At 40.0% G+C, this 20,420-nt stretch overlaps 2 protein-coding genes across 7 annotated transcripts in view; both read left to right on the plus strand.

The window, feature by feature from the left end:
• CENPI (centromere protein I) overlaps positions 1 to 14,599 on the plus strand; it is an 84,422-nt gene extending 69,823 nt beyond the window's left edge. For 4 of the 6 annotated variants that reach the window (XM_063804538.1, XM_063804536.1, XM_063804533.1 and 1 more), the window contains one exon: positions 2,362 to 2,598. In XM_063804538.1, the coding sequence (XP_063660608.1) occupies positions 2,362 to 2,508 (147 nt within the window). In that variant the 3' untranslated portion in view covers positions 2,509 to 2,598. Of the gene's footprint in view, positions 1 to 2,361; positions 3,072 to 14,517 lie in introns of those variants that run through there. The other 2 variants (XM_054677024.2, XM_063804534.1) reach the window with 2 other exon arrangements.
• The window catches only part of DRP2 (dystrophin related protein 2), a 93,275-nt gene continuing 87,414 nt past the window's right edge, over positions 14,560 to 20,420 (plus strand). The window contains exon 1 of the mRNA XM_063804526.1: positions 14,560 to 14,599. The gene's annotated coding sequence lies outside the window, so the exon portion shown is untranslated. The remainder of the gene's footprint in view (positions 14,600 to 20,420) is intronic.

Here is a 20,420-nt window from a genome sequence, read left to right on the forward strand (position 1 = left end):
ATTTAATAGACTGACATCCTGGGCATTTATGAGTACTCCAGCCTTGGATACAATGACACCTACAAAATTGAACAAGACTGATTTTTTTGCGTTGTACGTTGCCCTTGCATCCATTTGTATGCAACTTACTGTTACCTTGGGTAATAAGGGAGAACATAGTATATAATTTTTAAAAATTAACCTTTAATTCCAGCTTTTAAAAATTAGAAATGAATCATTTTTGCATTTATAATCAGCTTCATGGACTAGGTTAAATTCCCAAACTTGATTACCACTTTCTGCGTAATCAATTGAAAATTGGAATGTGGGGGACCTCTGGGTGGCACTGTGAAGAGTTCAGTGGAACTTCTTCCCAGAGAAATACCTGTTTCATTGCTTAAAATTAGCAAAAGCAATCATTCAAAGTCTCTGGAGAGTGATCAGAAGATTCACAAAATTGAAACTCAATTTATTCAAAATTTACAGAACTCAGTAATAGTGGAGGTCATAACATCTGAACTAGAGGCTGCACTTATTTTCCCACCCAACTTCATGTTGCAGAAGAGCTATTGTTATGGAAGAAGTATTCCAATGAGTGTGGCCCAAAGTAGAACTCCCATCTCTTCCAAATACTGCTCCATAATACAGAGGCTCTGCCAAGGGAGGGGGTCAGTGCAAGCCTTAAAGACTGGCAAGACCCTGGCCCTTCCTGAGAGGCCTGACTTTATGTGGAGACTAACAGCATGGTATAATACCTATAGAGGAAGACCAGCCAGAAGTTTAAAAGGGAGATCAGAGAAAGAGCAAAGGAGGCCTTGCTAAAATCACGGTCATACTTGGTGATATGGAAAAGTGTACACATATGTAAATCTGCATTCTCTCAGAAGCAACTGAAGAAGGAATTGCTTTGCTATTAGTTCCTGACTAAATGTGAGACAAACTTATAAACTCCCTGAAGTGTGAAAGCAGTCTCCAAGCTACAGAGCAAACAGTAATGAATGGAAACCTTATTGGGGCCAGGCATGGTGGCTCACGCCTGTAATCCCAGCATTTTGGGAGGCTGAGGCGGGTGGATCACTTGAGGCCAGGAGTTCAAGACCACCCTGGCCAACATGGCGAAACCCTGTCTCTACTAAAAATGCAAAAATTAGCTGAGCATGGTGGCGTGTGCCTGTAATCCCAGCTACTAGGGAGGCTGAGGCAGGAGAATTGCTTGAACCCGGGAGGTGGAGGTTGCAGTGAGCCGAGATCGCCCACTGCACTCCAGCCTGGGCAACAGAGCAAGACTCTGAAAAACAAAACAAAACAAAACAAAAAATCTTACTGGCTCAAGGGGCTTAAGCACAACTTCTGATCTATCAGTAGCTGACTGCTAAACTGTACTGACGTAAGGATGACCCTTAGGAAGCCAGATTTAAAGATAAAAACTAACAAAAAATCTAAATGGGGTCATTAGAGGCTATACAGTGGGGGAATGGACTTCACAGGATTAGTCTGGCCACATCACCAAATAAGTGAACAAACAACAGCGACAAATCCTGGAGTAGAGAGTATCATTATCCAGAGCTGCAGCAGTGTAGTACCTAAAATGTTCAGTGCAGTAAAAATGAGACATGCAAAGAAATAGGAACATGTGATTCATACACAGGAAAAAAGACTAGAAATTACCTTGATAAGGACCAGATGTTGATCTTAGTGAACAATGACTTCAAAGCAGCTATTATAAGTATCTTCAAAGAAATTAAAGCAACTATGTTTAAATAATTAAAGGGAGATATGATGACAATGATTGTATCAAAGTATAGAATATACACATACACCATTTCTATACACAGAAATGGAAATTCTGGACTTGGAAAAAAGTGAAGAAAAATGAATGGAGCCTTAGAGAAATGTGGGACACAAATATGCTCATAATGGGAATACCAGAAGAGGAGAGAAGGGGACAGAAAAAATATTTAAACAAATAATGGCTAATAATGCCCCAAACTTGATGAAAAACAATCTACACATCCAACAAGCCCAAGGAAATATGAGCAAATCAAATCCAGCAATATACAGTCATGTGCCACCACATAACAACATTTTGATCAATGATTGACAACATGTATGGTGGTAGTCCCATAAGATTATAGTGCAGCTGAAAAGTTCCCATCACCTAGTGCTGTCATAGTGCAACGTGTTACATGTTTGTGATGATGCTGGTGTAAACAAACCTGTGTTGCCACTCACATAAAAACAGCACATACAGTTACGTACAGCAGATTATACTTGATGAGAATAAACGACTGTGTCACTGGTTTATGTATTTACTGTACTTTTTATTATTATTTTGGAGCATCTACTCATACTTTTAAAAAGTTAACTGTAAAACAACCTCAGGCAGGTCCTTCAGGAGGTATTCCAGAAGAAAGCATTGTTATCATCAGAGATGACAGCTCCATGCTTATTAGTGCCCCCGAAGACCTTCCAGTAGAAAGAGATGTGGAGGTGGAAGACAGTGATATTGATGATCCTGCCCTGGTGTAGGCCTAGCCTAATGTATGTTTCTATGGCTTAATTTTTAACAAAAAAGTGAAAAATTAGAAATAAGCTAACAAAATAAAGATATAAAGAAAATATTTTGTACAGCTGTACAATGTTTGTGTTCTAAGTGTTATTACAAAAGAGTAAAAAATTTTAAAATTTTAAGTATATAAAGTAAAAAGTTACAGTAAGCTAAGGCTAATTTATTGAAGAAAAGCTTTTTATAGATTTAGCCTAAGTGTACAGTGTTTATAAGGTCTACAGTATTGTTCAGTAATGTCCTAGGCCTTCACAGTCACTCACTGATTCACCCAGAGCAACTTCTAGTCCTGTAAATTTCATTCATGTTAAGTGCTCTATAGAGGTGTACTGCTTTGTACCTATTGTGTTTTACCTGTACTTTTTCTGTGTTTAGATACACAAATACATTGTGTTTCAGTTGCCTACAGTATTCTATTCAGTACAGTAACATGCTGTTCAGATTTGTAGCCAAGGAGTAATAGGCTATACCATAGACTTGTGTAAGTATACTCTATGATGTTCACACAATAAAATCGCCTAACACATTTCTCAGGACATGGTACTGTCGTTCAGAGATGCGGGACTACATAAAAAGGATTATACTTCATGACAAACTGGGACTTATCCCAGGAATGCAAGGTTGATTTAATATCCAAAAGGTAGTTAATATCATACACCATATCAAAACATTGTTTTAAAAAAGTAGACAATCTAATAAATGTTAATATATCCTATGTTCATAGATTAGAAGACAATATTGTTAAGATAGCAATACACCCCAAACTGATATACATTTCCAAAGCAGTCTTTTTTCTTTTTTCTTTGAGACAGGGTCTTGTTCTGTTGCCCAGGGTGGAGTGCAGTGGTGCAGTCATGTCTCACTGTATCCTCAGCCTGGGCACAAACAAGCCTCCCACCTCAGCCTCCCAAGTAGTTGGGACTACAGACGTGTCATCATGCCCAGCTTATTTTTGTATTTTTTGTAGAGAGGGTTTTGCCGTGTTGCTCAGGCTGGTCTTGAACTCCTGGGCTCAAGCGATCTGTGCGCCTCAGACTCCCAGAATTCCGGGATTACAGAGTGAGCCACTGCACCTGGCCTCCAATGCAGTCTCTATTGAAATCCCAACTGGCATTTTACAGAAATTGACAAGGTGAACCAAAAATTCAAATGGAACTGAGGGACCCCAGAACAATATATTTTTCAATATTATTTCAGTAATGAAAACAATATTGAAAAAACTTGGAAAATTCACATTTCTCAATTTCAAAGACTACAGCGCTATATTAATCAAGACAGTGTGATACTGGCATAAGGGTAGACACAGGTCAATGGGATGGAATTGAGAGTTGAGGAATAAACCCATACATTTAGGGCCAATGTGATTTTCCACAGGGGAGCCAACACAGTTCAATGGGAAGAATAGTCCCCCATTGTACTGGGACGGTATAATAGTTGAAAAGATTATAAAACAATTTTTTTAAAATGAAAAGACTATAGTATTTCATTATGGTACTGTGACAACTGAATAGAATCCAGTTGGGCCTCTGTGTCACACCATAAATAAAAATTAAAATGGATTTAAAAAACTAAATATAAAGCCCCAAACCAGAAAACTTTTTTTTATTTTGGAAACAAGGTGACACTTTCGCCCAGGCTGGAGGGCAGTGGCGCAAACACGGCTCATTGCAGCCTTGATCTTCCAGGCTCACTCAATCTTCCTGCTTCAGCCTCCTGAGCAGCTGGGACCACAGTCATGCACCACCATGCCTGGCTAAATGAGTTTTTGTAGAAACTGAGTCTGTGGCTCAGGCTGGTCTCAAATTCCTGGGATCAAACAATCCTCCCACCTCAGCTTATCAAAGTGCTGGCATTACAGGCGTGTGCCACTATGCCTGGCCTTATAAAACTTTTAGATAAAACATAGGAGTATATTATCGTTGTGACATGGGGTGACATGGGGTTGGGCAGTGATAGCTATGGCAGCAAAGGCATACATAACAGAAAAAAATGAACTTTATCATAGTTAAAAACATTTGTGCTTCAAATGACACCATTAAGTGAGGTGGAAACAAAATGAGAGGAAATATTTGCAAATCATACCTGATAAAACTTTTATTCCGAATATATAAATAGATAATGATGACCCAATTTAAAAATGGACCAAAGATCTGAATATTTCTCCCCAGGAAGATATGCGAATGGATAATAAGAACATGGAACAATGCTGAACATTATGAGTCATTAGGTAAATTCAAATCAAAACCACAATGGTCTACAACTTCATACCCTGTAAGATAGACAGGCATAATAAGACAGACAATAACTAGTGTTGGGGGGATGCGGAGGAATTGAAATAGTCATGTATTGCTGGTTGGAACATAAATATTGCAGCCAGTTTGGAATAGAGTTTGGTAGTTACTCAAAATTTCAAACATAGAGTAGTCATATGAGCCTGCAATTCCACTGGGTGTATCCCCAAGAGAAATGAAAATATGTCTTCACAAAAGTTTGAACACAGATTGTTCATAGCAGCATTATTTTTAATAGCCAAAAGGTGAAACAATGCAAATGTCCAACTGATGAATGAGTAAAGTATGCTATACCCATTTAACAGAATACTGTTTGGCAGGAAAAAAAACATATATTATGACATGGACAAACCTCAAAGACACTATGCTATATGAAATAATCCAATCACAAAACACATATTTTGTGGTTCTATTTACATGAAAATGTCCACAATATGTAAATGTATAAAGACAGAAAGAAGTAGTTGCCTAGGGCTGATCGGGATAGTTGGCAGGTAATGGGGAGTGACTCTTAACGGATAAGAGATTTCTTTTTGAGGTAATGAAAGTTTTAAACTATGTAAATATAAAAACCACTGAATTGTACATTTTAAATGGATAAATTGTTATGTAACATATCAATGTTTAAAAACTTATAAGGACTATTTTAAGTCCTTTGGAAATGGTTGAGATGAGTAATCTTAAAGCTCTTATATTTGCATAGTGATCATCTTAATTGTATAATAATACATTTAGAAAAATTATACTCATAAAATCATTATTTGATTATCTTCTGTCTCTTATCCTGCCCTCTTCAAGTCTAGGAAGTTAGGAATATGCAAAGACAATTGTATATGATCATTGTGCACCTATTAAGTAGTTGTAGGAATTTTTTTTTTTTTTTTGAGGTGGAGTCTTGCTCTGTTGCCAGGCTGGAGTGCAGTGGTGCGATCTCGGCTCACTGCAACCTCCACATCCCGGGTTCAAGCGATTCTCCTGCCTCAGCCTCCCGAGTAGCTGAGACTACAGGCGTGCTCCACCATGCCCAGCTAATTTTTGTATTTTTAGTAGAGACGGGGTTTCACCATGTTGGCCAGGATGGTCTTGATCCCCTGACCTCGTGATCTGCCCTCCTCGGCCTCCCAAAGTGCTGGGATTATGGCGTGAGCCACCACGACTGGCCTCTTTTTTTTTTTTTTTTATTTTTATTTTTTTCCTGGAGGCAGGGTCTCACTCTGTCACCCAGGCTGGAGTGCAGTGGTGTGATCTCAACTCACTGCAGCCTCTACCTCCTGGGCTCAAGTGATCCTTCCACCTCAGCCTCTCAAGTAGCTGGGACTACAGGCATACAGAATTTCCACAGTTCTGAATGAGGATGCAACCAGAGTGATGATGTTTTAAATAGAATTAGGAAGCTTTCTTATGTGTTTAAATGGTAATTTGTGTAGAAAAATGTATTAATCTATTTAAGCACAATCAGAAATGGCAAAGATTACATTACAACGAATCCCATAGAAATACAAAAGATCCTCAGAGACCATTATGAACACCTCTATGCACACGAACAAGAAAAGCTAGAGGAAATGGATAAATTACTGAAAACACAACCTCCCAAGATTGAATCCAGAAAGAAATTAAAACCCTGAAGAGACCAATATCAAGTTCCAAAATTGAATCTTATAAAAAACCTACCAACCAAAAAAAAACCTGGACCAGATAGATTCACAGCCAAATTCTATCAGACAAACGTCTAATATCCAGAATCTAAAAGGAACTTAACAAGCAAAAAACAACCCCATTAAAAATGGGCAAAAAACATGAACAGATGCTTCTCAAAAGAAGACATGCAAGTGGCCAGAAAACGTATGAAAAAATGCTCAACATCACTAGTCATCAGAGAAGTGCAGATCAAAACCACAATGAGATACCATGTCACACCAGTCAGAATGACTATTATAAAAAAGTCGAAAAACAATAGATGTTAGTGAGACTGCGGAGAAAAGGGAATGCTTATACACTGTTGGTGGGAATATAAATTAGTTCACCCAGTGTGGAAATTAGTTTAGAGATTTCTCAAGGAACTTAAAACCATTTGACCTAGCAATCCCATGACTGGGTGTATCTATATCTATCTATATCTATATCCATATCTGTATCTCCCATGAGATACCATTTGACCTAGCAATCCCATGACTGGGTATATATCCAAAAGAAAATAAATTATTCTACCAAAAAAACACATGCACTCGTGTGTTCATTGCAGCACTATTCACAATGGCAAAACATGGAATCAACCTAGGTGTCCATCAGTGGTGGATTGGATAAAGAAAATATGACACATACATGCCATAGAATACTACATAGCCATAAAAGACAATCTTATTTCCTTTGCAGCAACATAGATACAGCTGGAGACCATTATTCTTAGCAAATTAATGCAGGAACAGAAAACCAAATACCACGTGTTCGCCCTTATAAGTGGGAGCTAAACATTGGGTACTCGTGGACATAAAGATGGCGACAATAGACACTGGGGACTACTAGAGGGGGGAGGGAGGGGAGCAAGAGTTGAAAAACTATTGGGTACTATGCTCAGTACCTGGGTGATGGGGTCAATCATACCCCAAACCTCAGCATCACACAATATACCCAGGTAACAAACATGCACATGTACCACCCGAATGTAAAATAAAAGTTGAAATTTTAGGCCAGGCCCGGTGGCTCACGCCTGTAATCCCAGCACTTTGGGAGGCCGAGGCGGGTGGATCACCTGAGGTCAGGAGTTTGAGACCAGCCTGACCAACAAGGAGAAACCCCGTCTCTACTAAAAATACAAAATTAGCCGGGCATGGTGGCACATGTCTGTAATCCCAGCTACTCGGGAGGCTGAGGCAGGAGAATCACTTGAACCCAGGAGGTGGAGGTTGCAGTGAGCCAAGATCGTGCCATTGCACTTCAGCCTGGGCAACAGGGGCAAAACTCCATCTCAACAACAACAACAACAACAACAACAAAAAACCAAGTCGAAATATTTTTTAAAATGTATTAATCTATTTAATTTCAGGTGAGGATTATAACAATTATGCTATTTCAATAACTTAACCCCATTTTTAAGATACTCTGTGTGAAAAAATCTTAGCAATGTTTAGAATCCCATGTTATTGCTTTACTCTGTTGATTGTTTCCTTTGCTGTGCAACAGCTTTTTAGTTTATATAGATCTACCACCTACCCCTGTTGGATATTTACCCCATTATAAGGAAGTAAGAATTTTGCCTCGCAACTTAGCCTCTACAGTTGCAGGGAAAGCTAAAGTAAAGAAAATGATCCTACCACTTCCATGGATGGGAAGAAAATAAGAAAGAAAATGAGCATGTTGTGCTGAATGGGGAGTTAGAATAAAATTGTAGTTTCTTGTCCTAACTTCAAATACTATTCCCCTTGTGTTTGGAAATGAATTGAGCTGAAGGAAAGAGCTGAAGGATTCTTGGCCTATAACTTAGTTCCTAGAGGTTGGACAGTAATTGAGCCTTTCTAGTATCTACACTTCTATTTTTAATTGATGCATAATATTTGTACATATTTATGGGGTGCATGGGATACATTATTACATGTATAGACTGTATAATGATCAAGTCAGGGTACTTGGGATGTCTAACACCTTGAGTATTTATTATTTCTGTGTTGGAAACATTTCTATTCTAGCTATCAAAATATACAATACATTGTTAACTATAGTTACCCTCCTGTGCTGTCAAGCATTAGAACTTATTCCTTCTATCTAACTGAATGTACTCATTAACTAATCACTCTTTATCCTCCGCCAACCCCCACCAAACCCACACCCTTCCCAGCCTCTGGTATCTATCATTCTATTCTCTACCTCCATAAGGTCAACTTTATTAGCTCCCACATATGAGTGAGAATACGTGATATTTGTCTTTGTGTGCCTGGCTTATTTCACTTAACATAATGACCTCCAGTTCCATCCACGTTGCTTCAAATGACAGGATTTTATTCTTTTATAGATGATAGTATTTCATTGTATGTGTGTATGTATGTGCATTTTTAATTCATTAGTCCATTGATAGGCACTTAGGTTTATTCCATATCTTTCTATTGTGAATAGTGCTGCAGTAAGCTCACAGGTGTCCCTTTGATATACTGATCTGTTTTCCTTTGGGTAAATAGAGTAGTGGGATTCCTGGAACATATGGTAGTTGTATTTTTAGTTTTTTGAACCTCCCCTACTGTTCTCCGTGGTGGCTATACTAATTTACAATCCCACCAAGAGTGTATAAGCATTCCCCTTTCACATCCTTGCCAGCATGCTATTTTTTTCTTTTTAATAGCCATTCTAACTGGGGTGAGATGATATCTTATTATAGTTTTGATTTGCATTCCCTGATGATTAGTGATCTTCAGCATTTTTATTCATATACCTATTGGGAAATTGTGTGTATTCTTTTGAGAACTGTCTATTCATGTCCTTTGCTCACTTTTTAATGGGTTTGTTTGTTTTATCTTGTTAAGTTGTTTGAGTTCCTTGTATATTTGGGATATTAGTTCCTTGTAGGATGAATCATTTGCACATATTTTCTTCAGTTCAACGATGTCTCTACTCTGTTGGTTGTTTCCTTTGCTGCGCAAAAGTTTTTTATGTATATAGTCCCATTTGTCTGTTTTTGCTTCTGTGCTTTCGAGGTCTTAGCCATAAGTTCTTTGCATAGACCAATGTTTTATAGTTTCAGGTCTTATGTTTCAGTCTTTACCGTGCTGAGTTGATTTTGTATATGGTGATGTTTGTGATTTCCTCAGTGGCTTAGGATGCTATTATTGGTGGAGGCTGTGGTGAAGTTTTCCTGGGGACAGGAGCACCACATGGGCCTGTCCTTGGTCCCTTGATTCCAGTGGCGGGCTGAATGTACCTGTCCTTGGGTCTCAGCGTGGTGTATGTTGACACCAGTGTTATTTTAGATCCAGTGGGGCTGTCTTTTGGGCTCCTAGGTGGCTTGCTTGGGTGCCAGTAGTGGCAGTGGCAAGCTGGGAAGGTGGGCAGGTTTTTGGATCCCTGGATGCAGGTATGGTGTGGTCAATGATAGTTGCAGTGGTGGGACAAGCCTTTTGCTCCCAAGCTATCCACACTGGTATTTATGATGGCTGTAATGGGTTATGCAAGATAGTCCTGAGGCCTGCAAGTGGCATGTGCAGGTGAGTACCAGCTGCAGGTGGGTACCTGCAGTGGCAGGTTGGGTGGGCCCAACCTCAGGCCTTCAAGATGAATGCCCATTTGTCACCAGTGGTGGGCTTTGCTGGGCAGCCTCTAGGCCCTTGGAAGGCATGGTAGGTCACAGCGAGCGTTGAGCCAGGCTGGGTGGACCTGTCCTCAGTTCCCCAGGTGGTGCGTTTAGGCATTGACTGTGTTAGGTAGAGGCAGGGCGCTCCTCAAGCTCAAGGCAGAATGATTGAGTGGGGACAGCAGCAACTGTGCAACAGCCCTGCTACTATAGAGGACAGGGTTGCTTTCAGTTGGTAGCAGTCATATGCAGGTGGGTGCTCACACTTTGGGCCTGGTGGAGGCAGTCTGATGTGGTAGCTACTGTTGGTAAGGGAGTTTGTCCTCAGGCCATGTGAAGGTGTGCTGCAGCTTCACTGCTGGGGGCAGCAGGATCCTTGCCAATGCCTTCCCTTGCACTTTAGCCCTCGTGGCACAGTGAGCTGCGATGGTGGCTGTGGGTGTGAAATGTCAATGGGGCTCCAAAGATGTGGAGATGCAGGGGCTATTGGGCCCCCAGGCAGGATGCAGTCTGGTGAGTCTTAGCAACCAATACGCTGCCTTGCTGTAGCTGCTTAGGGCTTGGAGTATGTATGGGACCCAGTGTGAGCCCCCTCTCTGGAGCCGTGTCTTCATGCATTTTTCAGGCAGCTTATTCTCAGGGCCTGAAAGAGTCTAGGGGCTTTCCTGTGGCTAGGAAGAAGGAGTCTGCAATGGAAATGTGGATCACTGGGGGTCACTCACATATCCTTTCCCCTGGATAGGGGCTTCCCTGGAGCCTCTCCAGGTTCCCAGCTGATCCCAGGTAGCAGGCTGCTTCGCATCCCTCTCCTTCCTTGCTTTAGGTGTTTCCTGTCACTTCTCTAATTCCAGTGTTCTCTGTTAAATGATCCGTTTGAAATATGATTATCTACTTGCTACTTTGGTTCTTTGTGAAGGTGAGTACCAGATGCCTCTAGTCAGCTATCTTGAAGCCCCTTCCTTAGGATCTATGCTGCTTCTTCTTTTCTTCTTCTTTTTTTTTTTTTTTTTTTTTTTTTTGAGACAGAGAGTTTTGCTCTTGTTGCCCAGGCTGGAGTGCAATGGCATGATCTCGGCTCACTGCAACCTCCATCTCCTGGGTTCAAGTGATTCTCTTGCCTCAGCCTCCTGAGTAGCTGGGATTACAGGTGCCTGCCACCATGCCCAGCTAATTTTTGTATTTTTATTAGAAATGGGGTTTCACCATGTTGGCCGGGCTGGTCTCGAACTCCTGACCTCAGGTGATCCACCCGCCTCGGCCTCCCAAAGTGCTGGGATTACAGGCGTGAGCCACCACACCCGGCCGGATCTATGCTGCTTAAAGAACTTTCACCCTATAAGCCACTTTACATAAGAGTACTCACATTGGTTAATAACTACAGTAGCTCTTCTTACCCTAAATTTCAGAATTTCTTTGCCATCGGTGAGCATTACATTTTTTCTTCTTAGCATTTTGTTTTATTCTATCACCAATAGATTTAACTTTGATTTCTTAAACATTTCATAATTTATGTTTTAGAATTATTAGATTTCTTTAAGCATTTTTTAAAGGCGAGTTTTGATAAGATAACTGATTTGCATTTTACTACTTTTTCTTATTCTAGTAAAATACTCATTGCATAATATTTACCATTTGAACCATGTTAAAGTCCAATTCAGTGGCATTAAGTATATTCATAATGTTGTGCAACTACCACCAATATTAGTTTCAGAACTTTTTCATCACCCAAAAAGGAAACCCTGTACCCATTAAGTATTTTCTCCTCATTCCTTCCCTTTTCCCAGCCTCAGGCAACCACCAATATGCGTTCTGGTCTCTATGAATTCACCTGTGCTGGATGTTTCATATAAATGGAATCATACAATATGTGGCCTTTTGTGTCTGGCTTATTTCACTTAGCATGATGTTTTCAAGATTCATCCATGTTATAACTTGTATCAGAACTTCATTCCTTTTTATGGCTGAATAATATTCTTTTGTATTAATATAGCACATTTTGTTATTCCTTCATCAATGATGGACATTTGGATTGTTTCCATTTTTGACTGATGTGAATAGTGCTGCTGTGAACATTCATTTATACAAATGTTTATTTGAACGCCTGTTTTTCTTTCTTTCTTTTTTTTTTTTGAGACGGAGTCTCGCTCTGTCGCCCAGGCTGGAGTGCAGTGGCACCATCTCGGCTCACTGCAAGCTCCACCTCCCAGGTTCACGCCATTCTCCTGCCTCAGCCTCCCAAGTAGCTGGGACTACAGGCGCCTGCCACCATGCCCAGATAATTTTTTGTATTTTTTAGTAGAGACGGGATTTCACTGTGTTAGCCAGGATGGTCTCGATCTCCTGACCTGGTGATCTGCCCGCCTCGGCCTCCCAAAGTGCGGGGATTACAGGCGTGAGCCACTGCACCTGGCCTGAATGCCTGTTTTTCAATTCTTGTGGGTTTGGAGTGGGTTTACTAGACCTTATGGTAATTCTATGTTTAAATTATTGAGGAACCACCAAACTTTTTCAGTGTGGCTGTACCATTTTACATTCCTGTCAGTAATGTATGAGGCTTCTATTTTCTCCACATCCTTGCCAACTATTATTATTTTTTATTATGTTCATGCCAGTGGGTACGAAGTAATATCTTATAGCTTCATTTGCATTTACCTAATGACTGGTGGTGTTGAACATACTTCTCATGTCTTGTTGGCCATTGTGTATCTTTTCTGGAAAAATGTCTAATTACGTTTTTTGACCTTTTTTTTGAGACAGGGTCTTGCTCCACCACCCAGGCTGGAGTGCAGTGGCATGATCGTGGCTCACTGTAACCTCAACCTTCTGGGCTAAAGTGATCCTTCTGTCTCAACTTCCTGAGTAGCTGGGACCACAGGTGTGCACCACAGCACCTGGCTAATTTTTTTATTTTTTGTAGAGATAAGGTCTCACTATGTTGCCCAGGCTGTTCTTGAACTCCTGGGCTCAAGTGATCCTCCCACCTCTGCCTCCCAAAGTGCTGGGACTACAGGCATGAGCAACCACAGCCAGCCTTTGCCCATTTTTAAATTGGGTTATTTGTCTTTTGGTTGTCGAGTTCAAAGACATCTTTATATATTCTGAATATAAGACACTTCTCAGATATATGATTTGCAAATAGGAGGTTATCTGTATACTTTATTCATAGTGCCCTTTAATGCACAAACTATTTAGATTTTGATGAAGTCCAATTAATTTTTTTGTTGATTGTTTGTACTTTAGGTGTAATGTCTCACAAACTGTTGCCTAGTCCAGGGTCATGAAGATTTACATCATTGTTTTCTTCTGAGAGTTTTCTAGTTTTATCTCTTATATTTAGGTATTTTATCCATGTTAAGTTAATGGTTTTGTTTTTTGTTTTAGAGAGAGGGTCTTGCTCTGCTGCCCAAACTGGAGTGCAGTGATGTGATCATGGCTCACTGCAGCCTTGCTCTCTTGGGCTTAAGCAATCCTCCCACTGCATCCCCCCAAGTAGCTTGGACTATGGGGGCATGCCACCACACATGGCTAATTTTTATTTTTTTGTAGAGATGGGATCAAGCTAATTTTTAATATGGTATGAGGTGGTCTAAATTTATTTGTTTTTCATGGTGATATCAATTTGTTGCAACACCATTTGTTGAAAAGGCTATTCTTACCTTCTATTGAATTTTCTTAGGATCTTTGTCAAAAATCAATTGACTATAGAAGTACGGAGCTATTTTTTTTTTTCTGGACTTTGAATTCTACTGCAGTGATCTATATGTCTCTTCTTAGATCAGTACCACAGTGTCTTTGTTATTGTACCTTTGTGATAAATTTTGAAATAGGGAAGAATGAGACTTTCAAACTTTATTCTTCTTCAATATTGCTTTTGGCTTTTCTGGGTCCCTTACATTTCCATATGAAGTTTAGGATTAGCTTGTCAATTTCTGCAAAGAAAGGCAGTTGGAATTTTGATAGGAATTACATCGAAACTGTAGATCACTTTGGAAAGTACTGACTTAAAACAATTTTAAGTTTTCTAATACATGAACACCAGATGTCTTTCCATTTATTTAGAAAACAACAACGTTTTGTAGTTTCTAGTGTACAAGTCTTATACTTATTTTATTGAATTTATTCCTCAGTATTTTATTATTTTCGATGCTATTACAGATGAAATATTTTTATTTTTGCATTTGTCATTAAAGCATATAGAAATACAACTAATTTTAGTAATTTGACCTTGATCCTTACAACCTTGCTAGCTCATTTAATGGCCTTAATAGTTTTTGAGTGGATTTATTAGAATTATCTGTATACAAGATCATGTCATCTGTGAATAGAAATATTTTTACTTCTTCCTTTTTAATCTGAATGTCTTTTATTTCATTTTCCTGACTAATTATCCTGGCTGGAACCTCCAGTACAATGGTGAATGGAAATGAGGAGAGTGAACATCCCCTTATTGTTCCTGAACTCAGGGAGAAAGCTTTCAGTCTTTTAATAGTAAGTATGATATCAGCTGTTGGGTTTTGGTAGATGCTGTTTATAGGTTTAAGAAATTTTCTTCTATTTATTTGTTTATTTTTGATACAGGGTCTCACTTTGTTGCCCAGGCTGGACTGCAGTGTCATGATCATGGCTCACTGCAGCCTTGACCTCATGGGCTCAAGTGATCCTCCCACCTCAGCTTCCCAGGTAGCTGGGACTACAGGCATGTGCCACTAGGCCTGGCTAATTTTTAAAATTTTTTGTTGAGATGGGGGTCTCATTATATTTCCCAGGCTGGTCTTGAACTCAAGTAATCCTCCTGCCTTGGCCTCCCAAAGTGCTAGGGGTGCTGCTCCCGGCCCAGTTCCTTTTTTTTTTTTTTTTTTTTTTTTTTTGAGATGGAGTCTCACTTTGTGCAGTGATGCAGTCTCGGCTAACTGCAACCTCCGCCTCCCAGGTTCAAGTGATCCTCCCACCTCAGCCTCCCAAGTAGCTGAGATTGTAAGCGTGGGCCACCACGCCCACCTTATTTTTGTGTTTTTAGTAGAAATGAGGTTTCACCATGTTTACCAGGCTGGTCTCGAACTCCTGACCTCAAACGATCCGCCCGCCTCAGCCTCCCAAAGTGCTGGGATTATGGGTGTGAGCCATGGCACCCGGCCCCAGTTTCCTTTTATTCTTTGTTTGCTGAGTGCTTTTGTTGTGAAAGGATATTGAATTTTGTGAAATGGTTTTTCTGTGTCTATTGACATGTGATGATTTGGTTTTATCCTTTATTAATATGATGTATTACATTAATTGATTATTGTATGTTGACTCGACATTACATTCCTGGGATAAATGCCACTTGGTCATGGCATGTAGTACCGTTTATATGTGGCTGGATTTGGTTTGCTAGTTTTTTGTTGAGAATTTACTATGTCTATATTCATAAGTGATATTAATCTGTAGTTTTCTTTGCTTGTGATTATTTTGTCTGGTTTTAGTATTGAGGTAATGTTGGCCTCATAGAATTAGTTAGGAAGTGCTCCATCCTCTTCTGTTTTTGGAAGAGTATGTGAAGGCTGGCATCAGTTCTTCTTTAAATATTTTGTAGAATTCATCAGTGAAGCCATCTGGTTCTAGACTTTTAATTGTGGGAAGGTTTTTTAAAATAACTAATTCAATCTCTTTAGTTGTTATATATTTATTCACATTTTCTCCTTTTTCTTGAGTCAGTTTTGGTAGTTTGTGTCTTTCTAGGATTTTTTCTTTTTTTTTTTTTTTTTGAGACGGTGTCTCGCTCTGTCACCTAGGCTGGAGTGCAGTGGTGCGATCTCCGCTCACTGCAACCTCTGCCTCGCAGGTTCAAGCGATTCTCTTGCCTCAGTCTCCTGTTGGGGTGATTAGACCCAACACCAGGTCATGGGGGCGACAAAGTCCGGCGGAGTCAAAGAAATGAGAAAAAGACAGTTTGAGAGACAAAGTGGGACCAGGAGGCCATTGCAAGTGTGGAGGCTGCGAAGGCCCTGAGCTCTGGGAGCCCACACTATTTACTGGTGCTCAAACAAAGAAACAGGTGGTGAGGATGTGGGGGTTGAAAGGAAACAGTGTATCAAGTGAATGAGAAGCATAGGGCTGCTTGAGATAATGGGAATTCTAGAAGCAAGGAGCCAGCAAGTCTAGCAGACATGCAAGCCCTGCCTCAGCTTCTCTCCCAACACTCAGCTTTTCTCCCAACATGCTCCCCTTCTCTTTTTTGTAAAAACCGCCAGAGCTATCATTATTATTAGCATAAGGTGACCTTTTTTAAAAAAAATTGAGCAAGATAATTGCAGGCTGTGCAGCCCTTAATTGCCAGTTGGTGATCCAGCTTCATTTTTTTTTAGCCCTTATTCAAAATGGGGTTGCTCTGGTTTGAATGCTTCATACATATCTCCCCTTTTACAAGAGGACCCTTAATCCTAGGGGCTGCAGAAGGATGAAGGTCCATCTTCTGTAACTTCTTCATGCTGAATAGGGGCAATGATACTCCTGCCTACCTATTAGGGTCTATTGTATTCAGGGTAGAGAGGAGTTCAGTCAGAAAGCATTGGTCCGTTAAGCATCTATAGGTAAAACCCTGGCGCTCCAGCAGTTTCTCAGCATGGCTCGTACTGGGGGAACCCAGTCCATGGCTGGGATCCATGGGTCCTTCCAGTCTCATGTTCCATGGTCATACACATCTTGAGGGCACCTACACGGTTTGTTCATCTCCTGCAAAAACACAAGCATACCCTCACCCCCACATTAGTAAATCTATGGAAACAGAAGCAAAAACTTTTGAGGCTGTAGCCGGGAGGCATGCCATTGCTGAAGCATTTGTAACTCAGCTTCCACCTCTTTGGTTAATTACCACGGGGTAAAACTTACCGTTGATAACAAGAAGCAGGCCCCTTCTAACAGAAGGCACAGAGAAAGCAAATTGAGGCTTAAAAACAATCCTTAAACCTTCAATGTGCACTGTATAGGTGGGTCCACTAGATGCTGTGGCTCATGATAGATCTTCAGATGTTTGGTGGGCACCCACACAGGCACCTGATTGTCACCTGGAGAAACACAAGCAAATCCTCTTCCCCATAAAATTATCTTTCCTTTTTCCCAGCTCTTTGTATGTGCATCCCTCCACCATATATCTTGTCCAGCCTTTTAATTTTCCTTTTGTCCTGTCAGGTGTTGTTCAGCTGCAGTCATGGGTTAATCTTTCTGTAAATTTAAAAAATTTAATGTTAATAAAGCTAAATGCAATTGCATATGTTGTGTCTTATATTCCTAGTCTCCTCCCTTTTGCTTTTGTATTTGAGTTTTTAAAGTACAATTAGCTCTTTCCACTATTGCTTGTCTTTGTGAGTTATATGGAACACCTGTAGTATGGGTAATATTCCATTGTTGAAAAAATGTAGCCATGGCTTTACTACAGTATCCTGGGCCGTTATCAGTTTTGATTTTTCTGGGATTCCCATAACTGAAAAGCAAGATAAAAGATGTCTTTTAACATGAGCTGTGGCATCCCCTGTTTGACATGTGGCCCAAATAAAATGTGAATAGGTATCTAATGAAACATGAACAAAGGACAATTTTCCAAAAGCAGGAATATGTGTTACATCCATCTGCCAGATGGAATTTGGAGATAAACCTCTAGGGTTAACTCCTTTTCCTTGATGTGGCAGATGCAGGACTTGGCAGGCAGAACAATGTTGCACAATTTCTTTAGCTTGTTTCCATGATAGACCGTATGTTTTTCTAAGGCCTGTGGCATTAAGGTGGGTTAAAGAATGAAATGTTTGTGCATCAGCAAAGGCTGCAGACACCAATGCAACCGCCCTTTGATTAAGTTTAGTTAAAGGGCCAAGGAGGTTAGTATGTGCTCTCATATGAGTGATATAGAAAGGTGAATGCCTTTGTTGTACTGCTTGCTGTAAAGAATGAAATAAAAGATTAAGTTGTTCATCAGTCATATTTTGAATTAAGGCACATTGAATATTTTGCATGGCTTGCACTACATAGGCTGAATCAGAAACACTGTTTACTGGCTGTTTAAAAGTTTTTAACACTGTTATCACAGCCATAAGTTCAGCCCTTTGAGAAGAAGCAAAGTCAGTTTGAAAAACTTGCTGTTGAGGTCCTGCAAATGAGGCTTTTCCATTACTAGATCCATCAGTAAAAACAGTAATGGTCCCTTCAATAGGGGCTTTTTGAGTAATAGAAGGCAACATCCAGGATGTTAATTTTAGAAACTGGAAGGTTTTAGACTCAGGATAATGATTATCAAGAATGCCAACAAAACCGGCCAAATTAACTTGCCATTCTTGGGAATTAATATAGGCTTGTTGAATTTGTTGTTTTGTTAATGGAACTATAATCTTATTTGGATCATATCCCATTAACTTTGTTGAGCGCAGCTGCGCTTGTCCTACTAGCACAGCAATTTGATCTAAGTACAGAGTGAGTGTTTTGGTTGTATTGTGAGGTAGAAAAAGCCACTCAACCAGATCATCCTGTTGAACTATAACTCCTGTAGGCGAATGCTTAGTAGGAAAAACTAAAAACTGTAATGGCTGTATTGGATTAATCCGTTCTACTTGTGCTTGCTGAATTTTTTCCTCAATTAATTGAAGTTCCTCCAATGCTTCTTTGGACAGGGAGCGTTTACTTTTAAGGTCAGAATCACCTCATAAAGCAGAAAAGAGGTGAGACATAGCATAGGTAGGAATGCCTAAAGTTGGATGAATCCAATTAATGTCTCCTAATAATTTTTGGAAATCATTTAAGGTTTCTAAATTATCTCTTCGAATTTGAACCTTTTGAGGCTTAATAGCACTTTGCTCTACCTTCATTCCTAGATATTGAAAGGGAGTAGAAGTTTGGATTTTATCAGGGGCTATAACTAACCCTGCCGCATTTACAGACTTTCCTAACTGCTTGTAGCACAACATCAATTCTTCCCTAGTTTCAGCTGCACACAGAATATCATCCATGTAATGGATGATATAACATTTTTTAAACTGTTCTCTAACTGGCTTAATAGCTTTCCTGACATAAGTTTAACAAACAGTTGGGCTATTTAGCATGCCTTGTGGCAGTACTTTCCAATGGTATTTGTCCACTGGTTCTTTATTATTTATGGCGGGAACAATAAAAGCAAATTTTTCATAATCTTGGGCAGCTAAAGGAATGGTAAAAAAGCAATCATTTAGATCTATCACTATGAGAGGCCAGTATTTTGGGATCATTGTTGGGGAGGGCAGCCCTGGTTGTAGTGCACCCATGGGTTGACTCAGAGCATTAACAGCCCTTAAATCTGTTAACATTCTCCATTTCCCTGATTTTTTCTTAATGACAAATACAGGAGAATTCCAAGGGGAGAAAGTAAGCTCTATATGTCCCTTTTGCAATGGTTCCTGCACCAGTTCTTTTAAAGCCTCCAGTTTTTCCTGTTTCAGTGGCCATTGCTGCACCCAAACCAGTTTGGCAGTTAGCCAAACAAGAGGAATGGGAGCCAGAGGCTCAACAATGGCCGCTCCTAAAAATGACACCCAATCCAGTCCAATCTGTTTTCCCTTTTAATTCTAAAGTTTCTGATTGGCCAATTTTATCTTTTTCTAGTCCTTTTCCCAGGCAATATCCCATATTTTTCATCATTTGTCTACTATTATTACTATATTGATCCGTAGGAATAGATATTTCAGCATCCCATTGTTGCAATAAGTCTCTACCCCATAAATTAACAGGAATAGGTGTAATGATAGGTTGGATTATCCCTTCCTAACCATCCGGCCCTTGACATGGTAAAATCAAAGAACTTTGAAAAACTTCTGACGCAGCTCCTACTCCAACAATAACAATGGATGCCTTTTGCTTAGGCCAGTGCCGGGGTCATTGATTTATAGCAATAATAGAGACATCAGCTCCAGTATCTACTAGTCCTTCAAAATCTTTTCCCTGAATAGTTACTGTGCAAATAGGTCTTTTGTCAGACACTTGATTAACCCAATACACAGCCTTCCTGCTGGATTAGTACTACCAAAGCCTCCTGTTCTTTTCACTGTGCTGCTTCCTAGTTTTATGTAAGGTAACAGCAACAACAGCAATTCTTTCTCCTGGGGAGGCAGACTGTGGAGTCGAGGAACTAATAACTAATTGAATTTCTCCGGTATAATCAGAGTCAATTATTCCCGTATGTACAGTAACACCTTTTAAATTTAGACTAGACCTTCCAAGTAATAGACCGACTGTTCCTGAGGGTAAGGGTCCCCTAACTCCCATGGGGGACCTTCTTTGGTGGCTCCCCAGGAAGTAAGGAGAGGGGAATTGTGCT

The sequence above is a fragment of the Pan troglodytes genome, chromosome X (genome assembly GCF_028858775.2).
Source record: "Pan troglodytes isolate AG18354 chromosome X, NHGRI_mPanTro3-v2.0_pri, whole genome shotgun sequence".
Classification (NCBI taxonomy): Eukaryota; Metazoa; Chordata; class Mammalia; order Primates; family Hominidae; genus Pan; species Pan troglodytes.